The 24,114-nt window shown below is 31.6% G+C and overlaps 1 protein-coding gene across 3 annotated transcripts in view; it reads right to left on the reverse strand.

Moving 5' to 3' along the window:
* Positions 1 to 565: 565 nt before the first annotated feature.
* Positions 566 to 24,114, reverse strand: part of LOC143254038 (tRNA (34-2'-O)-methyltransferase regulator WDR6) — a 66,315-nt gene continuing 42,766 nt past the window's right edge. For 2 of the 3 annotated variants that reach the window (XM_076508774.1, XM_076508783.1), the window contains 13 exons: positions 23,957 to 24,075; positions 23,184 to 23,390; positions 22,339 to 22,491; positions 17,417 to 17,491; positions 16,585 to 16,776; positions 12,363 to 12,426; positions 11,210 to 11,272; positions 6,932 to 7,108; positions 6,489 to 6,693; positions 5,467 to 5,840; positions 3,537 to 3,671; positions 1,202 to 1,370; positions 566 to 781 (listed from right to left, as the gene is read on the reverse strand). In XM_076508774.1, coding sequence (XP_076364889.1) covers positions 709 to 781; positions 1,202 to 1,370; positions 3,537 to 3,671; positions 5,467 to 5,840; positions 6,489 to 6,693; positions 6,932 to 7,108; positions 11,210 to 11,272; positions 12,363 to 12,426; positions 16,585 to 16,776; positions 17,417 to 17,491; positions 22,339 to 22,491; positions 23,184 to 23,390; positions 23,957 to 24,075 — 2,006 coding nt within the window. In that variant the 3' untranslated portion in view covers positions 566 to 708. The remainder of the gene's footprint in view (positions 782 to 1,201; positions 1,371 to 3,536; positions 3,672 to 5,466; positions 5,841 to 6,488; positions 6,694 to 6,931; positions 7,109 to 11,209; positions 11,273 to 12,362; positions 12,427 to 16,584; positions 16,777 to 17,416; positions 17,492 to 22,338; positions 22,492 to 23,183; positions 23,391 to 23,956; positions 24,076 to 24,114) is intronic. The other variant, XM_076508787.1, reaches the window with a different exon arrangement.

The raw sequence follows: 24,114 nt of genomic DNA on the forward strand, positions 1-24,114 counted from the left end.
AAAAGTCAACTTTCTCCCACAGAAAAAAAAGTTGTTTTCAGACTCTGCATCAATAGTTATGCCACTTTAACATAACCATTGCACCATATGAACTGACTAACTGTTTCTCACCTGAATTCTTTGCAAGTATTTTAATGACATTATTCCTGAATACTGGTTATCATACTGAAGTATTATAAAGATAACATTGCAAGTAACTTTTTAGGTAAAAGTGTTGACCAAAGTAAAATAAATTAACCTATTAAATACATGTAAATATGAATGTTGAATGTAAATTTTGAGTATAGGAAATACTTAATGAAAGAAGTATTTTTTAATCTTTGTCTCAGAATCTGTATACTTTCTATACAGAAACTTTACTAACTGTGAAGCCTCGAGTTAGTGCCTGTGTGCTCCATTCACCCACTGCATCCTCACTTAACGTAAATAACAGTGTAACTAGCAGTATTAGTCAAAGTCCCAATGGCTAAGCCAACCCACCACTTGGCCTGTTTTCCGTTACAGTATCTTCAAAATGAAAAAAAACTATGGAATGAAAATAACAAACAAAAATGCTTATGCTATGCCAGTGTGCAAGTTTGTTTTTTTAATGAATGACAATTCTTTACAGTTTTTGTGATTCCAGTAATGTTTCAAGAAATTACATTCATAAAATAAGCCTGTGAAATTCACTTTTATATACAAGTTACACTGAAAGTGTCCCATTTGTCATGTGGTCAAAGAAAAAGTGAAAATCTCTATACCCTCACCACATACACATATTGTCCACGTAGCACTCGCTCTGCAAAATAAAGAAAAACCTTAACATGTACCAAAATATTATAAATTATTTCTAGAAAGTTTTAATATTTTACTAATCTTAAAAAATAAGTAATAACATGTAAAATGGGTGTAAGTTATTAAGTTAATTTAAAGTTTTATTCAAACCTCTGAAAACACTTAAAAATTAATTTTAATTTGAATCTAAAAGCTTTACACCTTCTTTCAATGATACATATAATGTCTTACTGTTACCATACTTGATTTATATCTGCAGCTATAAGTCTTAGTCTTAATTTGGTCTTTCAATCACTGATATGTAAAAAAGAAATCAGTTAGTATTTTTAGTTACTTATTATTATTAAAAATGGTTTTCAAATCTAACCAAGATACTAGTGGAGTTAGCAGTTTAGAAAATGACCTTAGTCATTATTAAGAATACCTATGCTTCCAAGCCTGGAGGTGAGATGCATCTGAAATTGAAGTAAGTTTAGAGTGTAGCAATTTCAGTGATATGGTTTTTTCTTCTCTTAGCCAATTTATTTTCCACAAATTTATTTGCTGATCAACTGCTGTTGAAACCACATACTTTTCATTCAGAAATGATACCCCTGAAAGTAAATATACAAAAAAAAATTGATATTTAACTTGTGTACTTAAATGTGTACTTCATTCAAAAAATGAACAACATCTTGTCAGATACAAAAACTTTAAACTACTAAACACAAATCCAACAAAAATACATGAAAACCATTTAAACAAAATACTACTACAAATGAAAAAAAACAACACAATCTCAGAAAACATTTATTCTTACCTATGAAAGACCGGCTCACACACACCACAACTATACGGCACCCCCAAACCTCACAAACCTGATTGTCCACTATGACCCATAATGTCGACCTATGAATCATTTAACTACAACCTCGGTAAATATATAATGTGGGTGTTTTCTAAATATGTAACATCAGCCAGCTCCTTTTTCAAAGACTCTTTTAACTTTAAATATATTCTTAATCAACTAAATCATGAAGCCTTAATGACCAGTTTTGATGTAATCTTCCTCTTCACAGAAGTCCCAACAACTGAAGCCTGCAAGATAGCATTAGAACTTTATATCCAAGACCTCAACCCAGTAATACACATCCCCAGCAACCAATTAGCAACCCTTATAGAATTCACAACCACCAAAACTAACTTTATGTTCTATAACTAAAACTACCTACAAATAAATGGCCTAAGCATGGGAAATCCCATGTCACCAGTTCTAACCAACATTTTTATGACACAGATTGAATCACAAGCAATCAATTTAGCCTTACACCCACCACTATACTGGTGCAGGTATGTTGATGATACAATTGCTGGATTCACCTCTACAGAACATACGTTTAATTTTTTCAATCACATCAACTCAATACACCCCAACATTAAGTTCACCTGTGAACAGGAAAAAACTAACCAAACAGCACTTCTTAACCTCAGAATAACAAACTGATACACAATTCAAAACAGAAATCCACACATAAATCACCCATGCTGGATTATACATTCCCTGGGACTTAGCACATGAAAAAAAACAAAAACTCAACATATTAAGTAACCAAAATAAACAAAGCCACAAAACTATGTTCACCTGATAAAATTAATGATGAAATCAACAAAATAAAACAACATTTCATCAACATCAACAAATTTCCTCAAAAAACCATGAAAAAAAATTATACGCACACATCTAGACCAACAACAAACATACAACAATAAATCCCAAGGTACAATAAACTACAAAACCTCATACTGCTGCATAACATATGTTCCCGACATCAGTGAAAAAATAACCAACATTTGGAAAACAATTATAACAAAACATATATTCCAGTAAACACCAAATGTATACAAAAACCAGGTACAAAACTAAAGTCCATACTATGTAAAAACTACACTGACAAACACAACACCAACATAATTTATAAAATGCAATGCAACAACTGCCACGACTTCTGTATTGAAGAAACAAGCAGAAAAATGGAAACTAGATTAAAAGAACACAAAAAACACCTTCACACATTTTTGAACACTGTAAATCAAATAAACACAACATAACCATATAAAACACCCAGATTTTAAGTAGGGAAACAAATATAAACAAATGCAAAATCAAAGAAGCCCTACTTATACAGCTACTAAAACCAAAATTAAAGCAATATAAAGGAACACCTTTACACCTATATTAATTAATAACCTAACATCCACCTGCAACGCCTCCTACAATCCCGTATCCGTTTACACCCTCGATCCTAAGATAAGTCCATGAACGATCACATTTAAATTATCTTTTTTCTTAACCTGAAGATGACTTAGGAAGGTCAAAACATTGTTCTCTCTTTATCAATAACAGTGTTAGTACATATAACAGCCGTTCTGAGATACATTTTTTGTACTTTTACTTCATCTGATCAAAAATTACCACATACAAATTTTCCTTTATCAACAAAGTTAAATGTTTCATAATGAGAGAACTTTCAGTGAAATTTGAAAGAAAAAAAAATGCAACAAAGATTAGATCGTTTAATATATATTTATATAATGTTTTGGGCATTTTAGAGATCTTCTTTGGGCAAGAATTGACCTAACATATATGCTCTGTTCTTTATGATGAGGTCTTCTTTATATCTGAAGACCTCATAATAGAAAAGTAAAAAAGATCAAAAGAAAATAAAACATTTTACTGTTCCATCTATAAAACATTTCTTAAAAAGTATAGTTGTACTAACCTGTAATTTGAGCTGCATGTGCTGATGGGACTGAACTGCTACTGACTATCTTAGGAACCAACCCTTGATCACTGATTACCACCTGGATAGTAATACTACAATCATCACCTCCAGTGCACAACATCAAATAGGTTTCTAAAGAACAAAAAAGTCAAATGGATTAACATTTACTTTTTTGAATAAACATTTTCTGGAAAAAAAGAGGTTATGACCCAATCCAAATCATAAACTTAAGTATATTTTCCTCCTTCCATAACACTGATATTACAGTAATTCATTAAAATAACAACATTCTGCACTTTATAAATTAAATATTTTAAAATAAGAATATTCACATTACAGTTCAAAATGTGCCTCTGTATTAACAAAACAAAGACTAAATTAAATGCCTGTTCTGTCATATTTTTTCTAGATCAAACATTTGATATTCAGACATGTTTAAGGATATCAGAATTGTTTTTAAACAAAAAGTATTCATCATATAATTGAATCTTTGGTAACTTCTCGATGGACAATAGTTATTTTCCATTTTTATTTAGTATTAAAGTTCTCATCAAGTGAGTTAGCTATGAGTAAAGTAAGAACATAATAAACAACCATATTTCACTCAGCTTCTTATCGCTCCAGTCTAAACAAGCATATCTTGGATACTAAAGTAATGACCAAGTGAGGAAGAAGCAGGAGAGTTAACAGAAAAGTGATAAACGTTCAGTTGCATCTCAATCAGTCTCTCATTAAAGAATAGTTATTTACAAAAATACAAGATTTTAGTACTAAAGTTCTTGGTCAAGTGGAGAAGCAAAAGAAGGAATAGTACAAAGGCAATAAGCATTCTCATGATACTAAGATTATTGTTATTTATCAAATTATAGACGTTAAATATGGTAGTTCTTGTATAGTGAGGACATAAGTGACATGGTTAAGGCTTAGATGATAAGCAGTCATTTCACCCAGATTTTTTTTGGGAAACAATTATTTTCTCTACAATACATGATGATGAAATTCTGAAAATGGAAAACAAGAAGTGAATGTTATTTGAAACTGAATTTTACCTTGATATAAAAGTATATGTATCAATAAAATAAGCTTCAGCTGATATCTAAGTGTACACAAACTATAAAACAGATAACATTTCACATATTAGCTTTTTAAACCTTGCAGAGCAAAAAATTGTCCTAGAAACACTTGACTAAATGGCTCTTGTACTGTTAAAAATGTAATAAATGAAATGACATGTACCCAGTGAGATAATACTTACCCAGACATTTTAATGAGCACATCTGTGCCACTGTAAATCTTGGTTCTTAAGAGGCTACTGCCAAGTAATTTCTAACATTATTACAATTTTTTTTCAATGTGTACATGTGTGACAACATGTGAAAATACTATAGTTAAATCAGTTTTTTAATTGCTGTATATATTCTATTCAGTTATCAGTTTGTATGTTATACTCTGAAAGGAGTACGCCAAGATATTGGATTTGAATAAAATAATTATTCCTAGAGTTTGATTAGTTATTTTTGCAAATAATATAACACTTCACTTAAATATTAATTATTTAAAGTATACACATCAATAAAATAAGCTTTGGGTAAAATCTAATTGTACATAAACAATAAAATCTGGTAATATTTCACTTCAGTTTTAGTCATTCAAAAGTAAACATATTAGTAAGTTAAGCTTTGGCTGATACCTAAGTGTACAGAAATATAAAAACAAATAATATTTCACTTTGATACTAACTGTTCATAGTGTACTCATCAATAAGTTAAGCTTTGACAGATATTTAAGTGCACACAAACTATAAAAACAGATAATCTTTTACAAGCACATATATGTGATGAGAAATTTTAAATAGTATTTACTCTTTGTCCATTTGCAAAAATATAACTATTTTTCAACTGTACAAGTTTTGCAAGATAAATCTAACCTGTTATTTCATATGTGCTGATAGCATTAATTCCAGACTGATGAAGCCTCATTGTGAGGAGGGGCTCATGTTCTTCTTCGTTCAGAGAGTATAATTTCCTTCTATTTATATTGATTTTTTCTCTGTCTTCTTTACTTTTTATGTTAGTCATCTCAGGGCTTTCAGAGTTTTCATTCAAAAGATTTCTAGGAGAATCTTTGATGTTACTCAAAAAATTGTTGTTGTCCCAGAATTTGAGGCATCCATCAGTCCCAGTTGTAACAAAGCACCTAAATGGAGTTGGCAAAGAAACAACTCCCTGCATACAGTTGAATCCACATGGTATTGTTTTCACATGAGTTATTTTCTCTTTCTTGATGCAGAAAGCAAATAACCTAGAAGAAAAATATATTTATTTATATGACAGACATTGATTTTGAAAACCTTTACATTTCTATAAAATTATATTAAAATGCAATTTGGCCTTTGCATGTGTAGAACTCACAACCTCGATGTATATGAATATTATAATGCATACTGAAAACACACTTTGAAAGTAAATGAGCATCACATACTGAAACAACAAACAATGAGCTAAGTGTAGAAATCACCTTCTGAATGTGTATGAATATTAAATCGAATGTTGAAGTCACTTGCTTGGATTTACATAAACATTACACATTAAAGTCATCTCCTTAATATACATGAATGTTATATTAAGTACTAAAGTTGACTTCTGAATGTAGGAAAATATTACATAGCATGCTAAAGGCACTTTTTGGATACAGAAAACATTGTTACATGCCTAGAAACTTTCTGGAGATACATGGGAACAGGTTACAAAAATAAATTACCTTTGGTTGAAGACACACACACACACACACACACACACACATGTATATATACATCTCACATTAATGACATATTCTTAATATATATGAAAATTAAAATTGCCTTCAACTTTAGTATTACAAGTTTAGACTATAAGTGACACAACCTTTTCATTATAAATATATACTTATACAATACGCTTAACCTATTACCTTAAAAAAGCATCGGAACATGATGTTGCCATCAAGATAGTTTCAGTAAACCAGCCTTCCTCGTGGCTGCTCAAAATGGTTACACTCATGTATCGCGTCAAGGCATCAGGAATGGTTTCTACTGTCCGCTTCTCCCATGGTTTGCATTGAGGTTTGTCAACCGTCCATAAAAAATGGTGATCAAGTTGTTTACATTTTATGTCTTCTGTAGGTATAAAGTAAAAATCACTTGAATGTAAACCTCATAGAAAAAGACAGAATTTAATGAAAACATACAGCAATCATAGGTATGTGTATTTGTATGTATAAGGAACTATGAAACAGTTAAATCTCACATAACCATGCACCATCTTTCCCAAGTTAACTATTACACTTAAAATGAAATTAGTTTTCCTAAACTTAAAGCATGTAGTACCACTTAATCATCTATAAAAATTATGTACCTTCATGACTAAGCGTGAGATTCCATACAGTCAGCTGTGCCCTTCCTCCAACAGATACAAGAAGGTAACTGTTAGTGAAATTTGTTATGGGACATGAGGCTAGCCCTCGTACACTTGATATATGTCCCGCTAGCCTGCAGAGCACTTCTAGATTTGCTTGATTAGTAATTTCATTATCTAGCATGTTATGTTAAGAAATAATACTAAAACACTGATTATTTATTACATCACATTAAGAAATAATACCTTATATATGAAATATATATATATATATATATATATTAGTAAAATTAAATAATTACACACAAATAAGTAAACAAAATCATGAGGAAGAGCTGTGTTAAAAAACAGCAAGTCCCAACCACTGATTAATTATAACCATAAATTTTTAAATCATAAACAAAACACATTAAAATTAAATAAAACATGCTGCATATTTTAAAAAAAGATCCCAGGTACAAGCTTCAATGTGGGATTATAAAATGTATCCTATGTTTTGAAGGTGACAAAAGAAGTAAGACCCATGTTGCAGTGGGGATACACAGTCCATCAGTTTTAACCTCCAATTTGCTAGTCTCACGTAAAATTAGAAATAAGAAGAGCAAGATGTGGGTGCTAAAGTCCACAATGTCCCATGTCTATATCGCCCTTCACTGCCTGCAGACAGTTGTGGGAAGGTGACCGCTCTCCAAAGTTAAAATAAGAATAAGAAAAAAGATAAACATATGAAAAATAAAATACAAAATAAAGAAAATAAGGCACTATTTGGTTTTTTTTTTAATTGACATCTTGGTTGAGTCCATAAGGAAATAATGTTTTTAGTTTTAAAATGTAAAAGTTTTCTTTTTGAAGTCTATTGGTGTCTTCATTAACTATTTCTAATATAGTTATCTTAACCAAGGTAAAAGAATGAATTCTGAAATGTTTCAATTCTACAGAGTTCATTAAATTGTTTTTTAACTTGAGATTTATGTAAATTTATACATATATGTAATGGGTTTGAAGTTTGACCCACATATATATTCTTTATTACATTTAGTACATGTTAATAAATAAATTATATTTCTTATTTTACAAAATGAATTAATGTAAATAACAGGGTGAAAACTGTTTAGAGCAGGACATGCCAGATATCTTTTGCTATTACATTTTACAACATTTGCAGCAATATAATTACCATAACAAGCTTGCTAGGCTAAATTATAGCTTCAATTTAATATGTCAGTAGTTAAGGCTATTATACTTAAGTTCATAAAGCTTGAACAATGCAAAGGAAAGTGTGACATAGTCAGTGACAATTTACACACACTGAATAAACATTTGTAAAATTAAATAATGACATCCAAATAAAGCCAAATAAGTAAAGAAAATCATATGGCAGTACCTTATTTTATGTATATTTCTTCATCTTTTTATGTTTATCTTTTTCTTATTCATATTTTAACTTGGGAGAGCAGTCACCTTTCCACACACACATACATACATATATATATTAGTTTGTTATAACTTAGAAACATTGCACCCTGGGATCTTTTCAATTGGTGCAGCATTTTTTGTTTATTTTCATTTCATCTTGTTTTTGAAGTTATAACAAACTAATATAATTAGTCAGAGGTCTGGATTTGTTGTTTTTAACAAGTTCTTCCTTGTGATTTTGCTTATTTAAACTTCATTAAAATGTATTCATTTTGACTAAAATATATATGCTTAGTATACAACTTTTTCTCACATTACATATCTCTGTCAACCAATTTTGATGTCTACCTGTATTTATTATCATGAAAAATTTCTATTTTCTTAAATTACCCATTGGATTGTGGGATGACTCATTCTCTGATGTATGAGTGCTATACATAAAGCCATCATTCATCAACATAATGTTTTTACCAGACTGGACAAGGCAATCACCAGGAAAAATTGTTTTTCCACAGACTTTTATACCTTCCCAGAACTTCTGCCTTCTTGCAGAGAATCATCATTTTGGTATAAGAAGTTTGTGTGATGAAACAATACCTCATGTTCAATGATACAGAGGTGTATCAGTGTAAGGAGCTGAGAAGAAACACAAATTAAGATAACAATACTTTATTTCACACACACACATTAAAACAAAGAAAAACCCTCAATACTCTGTCATGACATGTAAATCTATAGTAAATAATAATGTCTGTAGACCTTCTAAAGTAATAAAAAAAAACATATTCACAACAACCAACGTGTAGTATTTGCAGGGGTATATTAACCAACAAGCTTTCAAGGCTTGGGTTATGATCTCAAATAACTGAGGAGTACATTTCAGAGATAACAATTTTAAAATACATTGAATAAAAAAAATCCATTCATTTCATTGCATTTTAATTTGTGTGTGTTTTCATGTTGATACATAAATTTCCTGATGAGTCATTCAAAAAAAATGGGGTATACAAAGACTTGTAGGCCTAGAATATAATTTAAATTTAGTACGGCACTGAGTACTTGACAAGTATTCAAATAATATCTATAATCCTTATATACAAAATGTTCATATTTTAATTTAACAAACATAATTTAATGAAAGTTACTCCTGTGCTTTTCTGTAGAGACAGATAACCAGTACTTTATTTTCTGATGTTTATTTCTAAATCAATCAATAAAATTGTTTTCTTTCCTTATTTTCTAGATTTGTGCTTAAATAAACTACAGGTTTCATTTCACTGTATATTTCACAAAATTCATATTACAAGTAACTACATTTGAAAATTTTCTGCTATTCAAATATTCAAAATTTTGATAAAATTATTTCTCACACATTTAGCATGTATTTTTATCTATGACAACAGTTTTTGATAACTGATCATAATGTGTGAGAAATTTAAGAGTGTACCATTGTATTAAAATAAAAAGTACAACAACGAGCAGAATGAAGAAAAACTGTTGAGACATAAATATAAATAGGTTAAAACACACACTTACTTAACATCTGTTAATCATTGTATAAATTTAAGCTATCTAATGATTAAAAAACATTTTTCTGGTGCTTTAAAAATTATCCTAAAATTCTAAGAAATGGTTTTGTTTGTTTAGAATTATGCACAAAGCTACACAATGAGCTATTTGTGCTCCGCCCATCACAAGTATCGAAACACGGTTTTTAGCAGTTTGAGTCAATGGGGAGCTCTAAGAAATGGAAATACCTTTATATTAACTCTTGTTTTCACCTGAAATGTAAACATAAATTAGGCAAATTTTCAATAAATAACAACTACATGGTGACTAAAATTCTTAAAAAAAGGTGTCAATAGTCTTTATAAGACAAAATAAAAAACTGATAAAGTTGTGTGCTATAGCAAGACATTAAGAAACTTTTCCTGACTGAGGCTTGAATCCACAACCCTCAGCTTACTCCATGCAAGGTGAATGCTGCACTAAGGAAATAATGGACAAGTACCAGAGGATAGGAAGATAGCTAATGCTTGTTGCTAAAAATATTAGTTACAGGAGTATTCAACCGCCAATTCAGTTATGATTAATTTAAGCTCTGAAACGTTATTTATATTACACAAAACAATTAAAAAATGATTGGATATTGTAATATTTAGGTATGACAAGGTAAAACCATTATAATTATATAACACCAACAGCCCTACACCTTTACATTTACTGTATTTAACATCATGAGTGTTTTTAATCCTAAACTTACTAGTTCTTAAAACAGTAATGTAACAGCTAATTAATTTGAAATTTATTGGACCTTGTAAATAAATACTACTAAAACGTTTCAACTACTGCATGTTTTATTAAGTTCTAATTAAAAGATTGAGTTATTTACTACAGATCAGTAGTTATTTATCTTTAAACTTAATTGAAAAATAATTTTTATTACAGTTAATTTAAAAACTACTAATGAAACTTTTTACAACACTTTTTTAAAAGTGTAACAAATTAAAATCTAACAATTCAATTTCCTTCTATATTTAAATTTTTTTAATCTGATAAAAATTAAAAGGTTATAAGAAATATTTTATTTTAAGTTACTTTATCATCAATTCAAACTTCAAAGCTTAAAATATTGCATTTGACATCTTTACACATTTCAGTCAGAAAATATACACTGAAATCTACAGTTGGATATAATTACAAATAAATGCCAATAAACATGACAAAAAAATCTAGTTTTTGAAATATTCTTGACAATTGAACATTTCCTCTTAATGCCTTCTACATTATTTGAGGTACATATTCATGTCTCCATTGTAACATTCTTGTTTTTCAAGAAACATTAAACGTTTAAAAGGATACAAGAGATGCGAGATATCAATATTGTATTATCTTCACCTCCTGTAGCAATCAGACTGAAAGTTTCTATAAAAACAAGTCACAGGAGTAGGTTAAATTATTCATCACAGTATGAAACACACTTAGAAAATGTTTAAAACAATATTATAGTTTTAAAAAATGAAACATGTTTTGCTTTTCTGTAACTGATTATACAAAGGTTGAATATTTTATATCAACATAATTTTGGAGCCTTACCATGGTGATGAGGACCTAAAGAATAGCTTTTATTTCAAAAGGTTTGTCCTAAGCATTGATGTTAAAAGCATCCTCCTTGCAGGTTTACATAATCCATAATAGTTGTGTATGAGGACAACATTTTCCTAGTGCCCATTTCAACAGTATGACCACACTATAAACACTCATAGTCAATATGTCCAATAATTTAATCAGTATGTCTTTGTATGGAATACCACAAATGCCTATTTCATTCTTCAGTTACATCAGTACCTGACAGTTGAATGAAAGGTATGACTAAAAACTTTATCTTAGTTACCCCTGTCCTACTGGTCTTGTTTCCAGGTGAAGACCTCTTTTGATTATATTATGTACTGTTATCTAAAGCACATGAACAAACTTTGTTTTTCATCTTTGACTTTGTGGATTTTCACTTACTATACCATGGCTAGGGTATCACTTGTTGGCAGTCTTTTTATTGGTGGTTCTGGAGCTCCAAGTTAATTCATATTTCTTTATTTTCCAATGCAATTCAGTACAAAGAATATGGCCATTTTTTATGATCTGAATATAATAATATTTTGCTTAGGAAAAGTTGCTACATACCTTTCTTCGAAGCTATCAATTTTCATTGGTACCAGACTACATATGAAATGCCCAACAATTTAAAAAGGTTCTGATACCTCTTGTTCCATCATGAATTTATGTAGGCAGTGTTTGTCATGTGACTTATTTATTTGCACATTCAAAAGTGTCTTGACAGATATATTCTATTCAATTCTCAAATTTCATTTTTAATTCACAATTTTACAAATGAATGGATCTTAAAATGGATTTTACTTGTTAGTTTCATAGTTTTTATTTGCCTATTAAAGAAAATCTCAAGTAAAGAATGAAGTAACTAAGATTAAGTATGAGGTTTTATAACTGATTTACTCACCTGTTTTAATATAAACTTGACACAGATGTAAAATACAATAAATCTGCTGTCCATGTATACTTGTCTATAATATAAATGAAAAACCTTATAATTCAAGTTACAAATAAAACATCTTTCTTTTTCTTCTATAATCACTTTCTGAAGCACAGATGAATACAAATAACATTTTATTTTTGTAGGAAAGTAACCTTGATGTAACTTTATGATATAACCATCAAATTGTACCATACAAACATGATTTAATGTAAAAGAAAGTATAAAAAGCATTAGTGGTTACATTTATACAGTAGTTCATTACAACAGAGAAACTGTACAAAAAGTTTAAAGAATTTGGGTATGGAGTACATTAAAGATAAATTAAAGTATTGAAAATTAACATTTTTTGTCTTCATAAATGAAAAGAATCTTTAGTCAACAGTGAATTTAGAGTAGATTATTTTGCTTCAGATCCTTTTAAGTATCAAAATTATTATGATGTTTTAAATAAGTTAAGATAACAATCAATATACAAAATTACCCCAATGAAATTTGAAGCAGTACAAAAATATCCCAAAACTGTGAAATAAAGCTAAACTTCAATTCTCTGAACACCACAGAAGTATAAAATAATGAAGAATCTGTAATTACATTTTTCCACAAAAACGTGAGAGATCATTCTAGTATCTCTATACAAACAGAACAAATCACTAGCAACATTTAAGTTAACACATTTAAATCGATGATAAATATACAACAGTTACACTGAATAAAAAAATAGAAAAATATAAAAGTTTACTGATGCAATAGAAATATATATACTTTTGGAGATAAATCATCTTAAAACTATTCATTTTGAATTTTTGAGTAAATGTTCTTTTTCAAGCCAAAAATAAGCTTGTCACTTAATGGTTGGTTGAGTTAGTGTTTTATGGCACAAAGCAGTTAGGCTATCTACACCAAACGTCCGGTAAAAAGGTAAAAATAAAGTAAATGTAGTAAAAGGAGATAAAGGTAAAACAAAACAGCATTGAAAAACAGAAAAAGTATAAAACCAATGTTGACATCCAGTCTACAATGTTAAGAGAGGAACTACAGTAAGAAAAGTTGTAAAGGACTTTCTGAAGCAAATTGGTAATTATCACAACCCACCAGGAAGACTAACAGGTAAGTACAAGAACCACTGTCAATCACCTGAAGTTGGCCTTTCCAGTCCTGATTCCGGGTTATGTGTCATTATGGCCATTATCAAAAAGTAAAGTAATAAAAGTTTTAAAAGACATGCAGCAAAATTGTAATAATAACTTGCCAGGATGACTAACGGGTAGTTCAAACAGCAGCATTAGTCACCTGAAGTTGGCCTTTCCAGTCCTGGTGTCGAGTGATTTAATGTTATGGCCATTTTCTAATTTCAAATCGAACTAAAGAGATTGTGATTCTTAAAAGGGAACCACAATAAAAAAGGTTTAATTAATAAATATAAAACACTTAAATGACATTAAAAAGATTAATGACCTTTAAAAAACTAAAAACATTATCAAGGTGGACAGTGTCACCGTCACCAATAACACTGTTTAATGGTATGGACAAACCTTGGGACAGAACATGTTTAAAATGGTGCTATCGTTGAAAGTCGTAACCATGGCAAGAAAGTAAAATGTGGCTTATAGTGATTTGAGTGTTACATAAACTACACACTGGTGCATCAGTTCCAGATAAAAGAAAACGATGAGTTAAAAAACTGTGACCAATGCGTAGTCAAGTTAGAACAACTTCCTCCTTCCGATCCTTTGGAAAACAAGACAGCCAAAGTCCAATATAGAGTTTTATTTGGAAAAGCTTGTTTTCAAGTTGCTCACTCCAAGTCAACTGCCAGCTGGCCCGGAGCTGAGCATTGAATACAGGACCATAGTACATGTATGGAACAGGCACTGCAGTGATAGTGCCAGAGCAGACAGATTTAGTTGCAGTGTCTGTAAGTTCATTCCTGTGAACACCAACGTAGCATGGTATCCAGAAAAACCGGATAGAAGCAGATGTTAATGAGAAATGGACCAGTCGATTTTGAATATCAGGGAGAACAGGGTGTGAATCAATGTGAAGTGATTCCAGAGCCAGTAGAGAAGTAAGCGAGTCTATATAAATAGTGCAGTTGGAGTACTGCTTAGTGACACTCAAAACACAGCCCTGAGGGACTCCAAATTCCTGTAGAAAAGAATGGGAAAGTGTCAAACCCACATGAAGTAGTGGACAGCAGTTTTCAAGCCTCAGGATAAGTAATGTTATGAGTCGTTTTCAAATGCTGCACCTGTTTTTCCTCCAATCATTTAGGGCAAGAACAAAAGTAGGAAGGGTGAGAACCATTGCAATTGACACAATGTGGGTCCGTTTCACACTCATAGGCATCGTGGTCCTTGCCACCACAACGAGCACATGTCAGGGAACCACGACATGACGTCTTTGAGTGACCGAACCTCTGACACTGGAAACATCAGAGAGGGTTTGGAATGCATGGCTATACCCTGCAATTAAGATAACCAGCCTTGATGTTGGTAGGTGCAAGTGGTGATGTAAATGTCAGAATGAGGATATTGGTCGGCAATGTAACTGAGGTGGAGATACACCTCACTGCAGAAACTCCTTGAGTGGAGAAACCAGCAAGAATCTCTGACTCAGGAATGTTCTTTAAATCCTTCTCAACAATAACTCCTCGTGATGAATTCAAAGTACCATGAGATGTAATCTCAATAGGTATATCCCCAATTACCTTTGAATTCAAGAGGAGTTCGCTGTGTTGGGATGTGGATGTTTCAACCAATGTCTCCAGATTGAAGCTTCTTTACCAATTTTGGAGAGCCGGCAAGTCCGTCCAGTCCCTTCCGAATAAAAAAGGGGGACATTTGCCCTAAAGGTTTTTCTGAAAGAGAATGTAATATAAGAAAATGGGGTACAGGTGTTACAGATGTTGAAGATTTCTGCTCAGTCTTCAAGACGTGGTCGTTTACCTATTGACTGTTCTTTCACTATTTTATTTAAATTTTTATTAGGAGAATCCATAGGAAAAAAAAAACTTTAGTACCCACTGACCCCACCCACAATGGAGCCCTACAAGGGGATGCACTACAATGTCAAGCAAGGACAATGCAGCAATGCCAGGATTTTGTGAGCACTATGCCCAAACACCAGCATCAGACACAATGTCCACAACACCCATTGAGAACTTCCAATACTGGTACTTGGTTGATTCTAGCCCAAGTGGACTAGCCAATTGACCCAACGGGGGCCACCTGTTTACAGGAATTCAAGGCTAAAGTGGTGTGTTAGGGTTGGACCCCTCAACCACCAGAATCCTCTCCTCCCCTTCACAGGTTGCCATGCACGGCAAACACGTGGGTAGATGTTTAGATCTCAGAAGTGGTAACCTAAAAGAATAGAACCTTCCCTGGGAGGTGCTCTCGCCATGTACAGGAATCTACACTAAGGGGGTCACTTGATGACAAAATGCTGCAGGTTGTCTTGAAAAAGACTGATAATCTATATAAGATATTATGCAAGTTTCATTTCTGGATTTTATGAGAATCTTTTTCCCACAAACATTTTATTAGAAGGAGAAATTCTGAAGTTTAATGTAACAAGCAGTAAAGAATTTTAATTTTTCTGTTGAACTTACGATTGTAAATTTCCCCATCCAATAAAAAGAAATAACTGATGTTGAAAAACAAAGACAATAGCAGGCACAAAGAATGTTGCATGGGAAAATATTCGTATTAAATAACATTAAGTTAATACAAGAAATGTAGCGTAAATCAGGTTCTTTTATAAACAGCAAGTATTAGAAGGTATACATATATAATGTTAGTAACAAAGAGTTACAACAGCCTGTTTAAAATTCTTCTCCTTTATTATTATATTTATCTTTCTCTTTTTATAAATATAAGAGTTTATATTCCTCATCTCAACAGAAAAATGCTACATATATGTATTTAGGTTTCCTTCACCTACAGTTCAGGTTTACATATAAATATCTACATACATGTTCACAAACCATTCATTAAAAAATATTTTGAAAATGGAAGATTATTTAATCAAAACAACGAATTTTCTTTACATCTTCAAAGATATTTGAAATAAACATTTTTGCAAACAATAATTTTTTAATGTAATTTTCAACAGGAAAAGCATGTAGCTAATATTAAATTTTTCATAGAAACATATTTAATTCTGGTTTCAACTTTCAAGATTATACCTTAACCAAAGATGACTGTACTGTTTTCACTAAATATGATTGATTCCATAGTATACAGGTTTTCTTGATACAGGCAAATGCCATCTCCCCTGTCTCACTCTTGAGCTTAACATCCCAAGAACGATGGCCTCCACCACAAGGTAACCCCACAAGAGGACGCTGAAGTAAGGTACTCCAGGATATGAAATTTGTCTGAGGGTTATTTAAACATAAATGTTTCATCAACTCAGTGTCTAATGTTTCTCAACTCATAATTCCTTTGAGAATCACTTTCCTAATTAAAGATACACATGTATATTAATAGTATTTATAAGCATTGTAGGATATGACTACACTAAGTATCACATTTATATCTTTAGAACATCACTTAAAATAAAGTATTGAACAGCAGATTTGAGATATTTCTAGCTTAAAAGTCAAAATATAATGAAATTATATTTTCAGTTTCTGACACAATAAATTATGTCTTAAGACAAAAAAGTTCACTTTCATAAAACAGATTTTAAAAATGGTAATAAAATAATATTTGGGAAAAAAATCTTTTTTTTGGACTGAAATATAAAGCTTTAAATCTTTTACGTTATTTCACAATATCAAATTTAATAACAGCAAGCTTTTACTTTCTAACATACCTGCAAAGTTGAAGTTATTAATCTAATTTGAAAGAGAACTTATAAATTTCAAATACTTTCAAACAACCCATTTTCAATTTTAAAATATTTTTATGCAATTATTTTTCTCAATAAATCAAATACATAATAATGGATTTAGAAAAAACATGGTACTTTTCAGGAAGGTTGTTTACATAGTTAACAAATACTTAAAAACTTACAGTATGAAAACCAAACAGGATAATATCTTCTCCAATAAACTTGAACATGCCAATCCATTCCAATTCTCCAGGAGTCTGTAAAATTAATGACTTATTTAATATAACAATATACTTCAAAGATGTGGATGTTAGTAGTGTATACATAAATCAACCCATACGTCTATAACAAATTAGCAATCAGCTTGAGATGCCAACATGAAAACACATAATACATTATGTTTTACTTATACTGGATACTTTTTATCAAGTGAGGGCTGCAGTTTTAAACTGTGCAACATATCACCAACCTAGGTATATCAGATAGAAAGCATGTTATTCTGGTAAAATTTTATAGTGCTTTTGAGTTAGTGTGTTTTTCTTTCTAGTTTGGATGAATCAGGAATGAATTCAGATCAATGTTTTTATAGAAATGCAATGTTTAAACAAATTTCACTGGAATAACACGTTTCTTCATTAGCATAGCCCAGCTAATGAGAGATGACATAGCTTAAAGTTATAATTTTCCTCTACCAAAAACGTATTTCTGATAGATGCTTACGTCCTCTCACATAAATAGTTATTTTCATTCAGTGATGCCTTCTATATGCATAAATCATTTTTACATATACCACAAGCCTTTTATCTTCCTTCCATTGGAACTGACTGATTTCAATGCTTCTCTCAGGCAAATCATTATATGACAAACTTCCACCAATGAGAGTGCTAATATGCTCTCATGACATATGCGACTTCCTTTATTCAGTTCTACCAAACTATTACTTTGAATTTTGGAAGAAGAAGAAAGCACTGGTTTTCAGTGAGGAGGAAGGATGGGAAGTGTGAGAGGAGATAAATGCCCATCGAAAATAGATTTCTATTATGGGAAAACTATAGTTTCCAATACAGTAAATTACCTCTTTTATTACATTACATAGGTGGAGGAAACAGTGCAAGGGAACAAAAGAAGTATCCTTTGAAAGCACCTGAATGGCACACCCGAAGAGGGGACAATGAGATTTTTATATTTAATGTTTGGGACTGCACCACTTCTGAACCAGGTATACTCTTTGCTCAATATACAGAAATTATTGCATGAATAGATATCCAAAACTTATGCCACTGGGTACTGACAGTCATGTAATGGTAGCATGTGGATCATACCATTTCTATGTCAATTACAATCCAAAACCAGCCATTACTCTTGTGGAACACCCCACCTGTGTGGCTATTAAAATATTTTATGTATGTCAACATGGCCTTAGAGTGTGACACTGCTCACCACAGAGAAGGATTCAAACAATGAGCAATAATAAAAGAGCCCCTGAAAAGAAAAAAAAGAAAGAAAATATAACTCACCCAGTCGAATTTCACTTAATTCTGAAGAATGGTTAGAGGCAGAAAATTATAATCCAAAAATGAAAAAAACATTTTTGATCCAATGCAAACAGTGAGAAACAAACGTATCATGGGTAGTCCACATGTCAAATTGAAGAAGTACCTCCATGAAATGCTAGGGAAAAGTAAGGTGTTGAATTGGATGTTAAGACGCCCAGAACAAAGTACAGGAGGAAGATGATAAAGAGGAATAAGCCTGAAAACTGAAAACCCATCAAACAAAGTCAAAGAGGAGAAGAGTTTGTCTGAATGAGATAGGTGTTAAAAAATAAAAAACACCAAAAAGGGCAAGATAATGGATAACTTACAGTAAGGATTTCTCCAATTTGATTAACCAACCCACCAGAGCCACTTCCAAAAGCAGCTGATAAGAGTAACATGCAGATTCCTATTTGGAATGAGCTAACAGTATTCAATTGACAAAAGGAACAAAGTACAACTCAAGAGCATGAAATTTATAGGTGGGACACCTTACAAATGAGCGTGTCACTTATAATCGCCAAAACCAATATCAACAAGAGTAGGAGAAAGAATAATAACATCCCACAGAATATCTATTGCAAGATTCTACTGTTCATGAAGAGCCCATGAAAGAGACCACCTGTGAACCTGTTCTAAGGAGATAAGAACTACCATTGAAGGTCACATCCCCAGAAGTTCAATAGAACCTTCTGAGATCTAACAGAACTGAAAACCCATCAAAGATAAGAAGGATGTGCCTGAATTGAATGGGTGTTAAAAAAAGAAAAACACCAAAATGGGCAAGATAATGAATAAGTTGCAACAAGAATTTCTCTAACTTGATTAACTAGCTCACAAAACCCACCTCCAAGCTGATAAGAGTAATGTGCAGACTCCTGTTCAGAGCAAGCTAACAGTAGCCAGTCGACCAAAGAAACAGAAAGTGCAACCCAAAAGCATGTAAGTAACAAATGTTCTGACCACCAGGCCTGAAGTAGTCCAAAGGGCAGCACTTGAAACAGATAAGTCACCATGTGGATAATAAATTTAAGAGAGGGTCATGAGTGATGAGATACAAGGATATGCAAATCAGAATTTGTGATGTTTCTCTTGATCATCTATAAGCCTGAAGATAAACCCACCTAATGGTGAGAAATGACTAAAGGTAAACAGGGCAGATTGAAAATTAGATTGAGGTGGTACAAACCTAGTTTAGGCAGTCAGTCTCCAGCCTGGAGAAAGATGATCAACAGGTACAAAGGGTTTATGAGACAGAAGATTATGTATTCTCTTGAAGAGACAAAGGAGGTGGGTAAAAAATAGTATGTAGTGAAAGCTCTCCGAAAGGTAACAAAATCATACAGTCAGATTCCCACTGATTAGTCTCTGGTACCATTAGCATGCCCATTTATGTTGAATGAAACAATGAGATTAAAAACCTCTTGAAGAACGAACAGGGAGGGTAGATAAGAACCAGAAGAGAAAGAAATCGGGGCTTATTGTGGCTTCAGCTTTGACAAATGTACAACTAAAAAGGAAAGAGTAGAGTGCTGATGCAAAATTTAAACCCATGACTCCAAAGTCTCATTAGACACGTGATCAAAAACATATCACTGAAGAAAAAAGGGGCATAGGTAAATCCTAACAGAAAGAGGCAGTAAATGAATCTGAATGAGGCTGCATCACAACTCAGAAGATCCCAACAACAATGGAACCATGTACACAAAGTGAGAGCCAAAAATGGCAAACAACACAACATGGAGGTAATAGTGAGTCACAGAAAAATGTCGAATTGGATAAAAATCACATATCTGAGAAATCATGTAAAAATTGCCATATTGGGCCTAGCTGATTTTGCAGGAGGGATTGGTAAAGACACAACAGAATCCAGTGGTGTCAAAATGGTATCAAACCTTCATCAACCTGAACAGGTTCAGCTTGTTCAGAAGGATTAGTGGGGAAAGTTCAGGGGTAGGAGGTCAATCCATATAATGATCAATCTCATGGCAGAAATATCAAATGATGGGTCTCCCCCACCTGCAGCCTGCAAAAATAATGCTAGAGGTATAACGCCTGAAGTGGGAACATGAGCCTCAGAACTCATTGTAGAAATAAATAAATCACCAGAAAAGTGTTTAATGTAAAATATTTGAGTGTGAGGAAAAAAAAAGCTTGGAAATTAAGTTAAAGTAACAGATTTCTCCAATATAAAGAAGAAATCCCACTTCAAAAATAAAACAATTATAATCATGATTACGTGAAGAGCACCAAGATAAAAAATTTCTGAACATGAGTACTGTAAAATGAGAAGCAACAGTTTAGTAGAATTGAACAGAGAAGCCATGTACATTACAAAAGTATGTTACACTCTCATTGGCGAAGGGTTGTCACATGATGATTTGCATGAGAAATGCACTGGAATCAGTCAGTTCCAATGGAAAAGAAATAAAAGACTTGTGGCCTGCACAAAACATTTTTGCATATAGAGGGCAGCACTTAATGAGAATAGCTGTTTATGTGAGAGAAGGTAATGCACTGTACTGGAACCATCAGCTTCAGCTAATAAAAAATTATCTAACATGAGCAAAAATTTATCATATTTGTAATACAGAAAACTGTTTTTAAGTTGTTATTTATGATGTTTCTGCAAAAATAAGTGAACAAAAGTATTTTTATAGATATTGTTCCTTTGTCTGCATCCAGACGACAGCAGCAACTAATCCATGCTCTTTAATGAAGCTTCTTTTTGTAATTAGTAATTTTTTCAATGAACTTTAACTACTTCTCATAAACACAATTTTATAAAACACAAGGCAATAAAAAAAATTTAATTATTACTATAGCCAGACACTTATTGCCACAGCAAAAGGTATGGTCAGCATTGAGAGTAAAGCATTAATTAAGTCACTTGTTACTGTAATAATGTTACAGTTAGATTAAATATCTGAATGATGTGTCGAACTTGACTTTGCTTTGAGTAGCTGCCAAGCCAAATTTTAGAATGCAACTCACAAAATGGCTTTCATATAAGCATTATCAGCACATGGGTATTAAATTTGTTTTAATTTCACTTACTGAACATGTCCACATTGTGCAATCAGATTAATTGGTTGCATATAGAATTTTAAAAAATAAAGAGGTTAACATATTCATTTCTAGATACATAGATAGAAAAAGTAAGAAACAGTCATAATAAATGTTTTACAGGACATGAGTAAAGAAACAAATGTAATGAGTAATACTAAAAGTAATGTTACTTTTGTTTATTAACGAATACATATGGACATTACTTTTTCTATATTTTTCTAAAGAAAGAATTTATTCAGTAATATGTCCAACACTGGGTATGGTAGATATATCAAAACGTATTTGAACAGAACATTAATGAAAATAAAAAATTAATTTATAAGCACAAATTAAAGAACTAGAGCCAATGATTTCTGTAAAAATAATACTTACATGGTCTTAGAAAAACTGAACAAAATGCTATAAACACTTTCCTTCAGTAACTTTATGTTACATTTAATAGCTATTTTCCATGCTTAGAAATAATTATATAAAGATTGAAGTTAGAAAAGTACAGGTACCTGAAGTGTTCGAAGTATAGTAACAGTATTCCTGCTCAGTTTATACAATAACACTCTTCCATCTCTTCCTGATGTATAAAGAATGTCATGTTGCACCTGAATATCAGTTACCCCATTTTTACCATGGATACAGTGAAAGGTTTTTGTTGGATTCTGTTATGGACAAACTTGCAATTAAAAGGTTAGTAACAGTAAAAGGTAATACATGACTTAACATCTATGACTGGTATGTTAAAATGCTTAAAAAATAGAGCTATAATAAATATGATAAGTTAAATTCTAATATGTTAAACTATTATGAATATTAAATAAGTAAGGAAAAAACATTTTTACCTTTATTTCATTTATTACACGTCATTGCCCAATATATTTGTAATTTCATACTAGAACTTTATCTTTTTGTGAAATGCTGTTTTTTTGTATGAAAAGCTACAAACATAGTGTTGCAGTGTAAGATGCCTCATTATACAAAGCAAGCCAACTCTTTTAAGCTCACACAATGTTGTAAAACAATATGTAAGACTAGGCATGACCTTGTCTTGCCATTCTCCAAGTTCGTGTTGGGCATTTTACACCCTAATATGTGGTATCCAAATTAATTCTTAATACAATGAATTCAAATGATTTATATTTCTTAATTAAAGAAATAAATCCATGTAATTTCATTACACATGTACTTTGAAAGGTTGAAACTTCCAAACAGAAAAAGTAGAAAAAGCCAAGCCTTATCACACTTTTTTATATTAAAATTAAATCTCATAAAAGTTGAAACATTGTCTGAGTAATTAACACATTAAAATTTACAGAACTCAATCCGAAATGAATTCAGGAAAAGAGAAACACACCTGTGAGTATCCAGTGGAGTCTGATAGGTTATCGACAATACATGCAAGGCCAGAGTACACATGAACACTCCCATCCCTAGATCCTACAACAAGAAGACTAAACTGAGACACATACTTGCCAGCTGATGTCCAATGTTGTTTACATTGAGGAAGAAACAACTTGTAGAGTATCATTGGAAGAAAATCCTTTTCTATTTGTGACAAATACTGAAAACAATAAGTAACCAAAATTATTTTCCATTTAATACAAAATTACTTATGGTTTTTATCTACCATTATCATCTAGTTTCTAAAATCCCATGAAAGGCCCCAGTATAGAAGCTGAAATGCCATACCCTTTTTTATTCAATATACAGTTCCAGTCCATTAACATTCTCAAACCTACCTTGTCTACTCTGCCTAAAGTTCCACTGAAACATCTTTTACTTCCAACAAACATTAATAATATTTAACTGAAATCATTGTTTTCTGTTTGTGAGAAATATTAACAACTGACAACTACTACCAACTTCTCACTGAGATAGAGTTATAGGAAGTAACATAAAAAAAATCATACATATATAAAATGTTAGTGAGTACCTTTATCTTTTACTTTTAACAGTGATAACTACTTGTATCAAATTTTAATTTACTATAATAATTAGTGAAATTTCATATAACACCTGTAACATTTACTACTAGAACTATAATGAAAATATTTTGACATCAGTTAGTAAAATTAAAGACATGTTTTATCCATAGAAAATTATGTTATTATCTGAAAAGTAACTCACCAGCTGTCCACTATGGCCACATGTCAGTATTAACATTGGTGTTTCAGATACCCATAAGACACTATGAACCTTCCCATCATGCAGCTGAAGCTCCTTTTTTAATGATAGTCTGTCTTCATCTTTTAAAGAATATTATTAAAACAGGTATAAGGAATTGT

This window comes from Tachypleus tridentatus, chromosome 1, assembly GCF_004210375.1.
Source record: "Tachypleus tridentatus isolate NWPU-2018 chromosome 1, ASM421037v1, whole genome shotgun sequence".
NCBI classification, from domain to species: domain Eukaryota; kingdom Metazoa; phylum Arthropoda; class Merostomata; order Xiphosura; family Limulidae; genus Tachypleus; species Tachypleus tridentatus.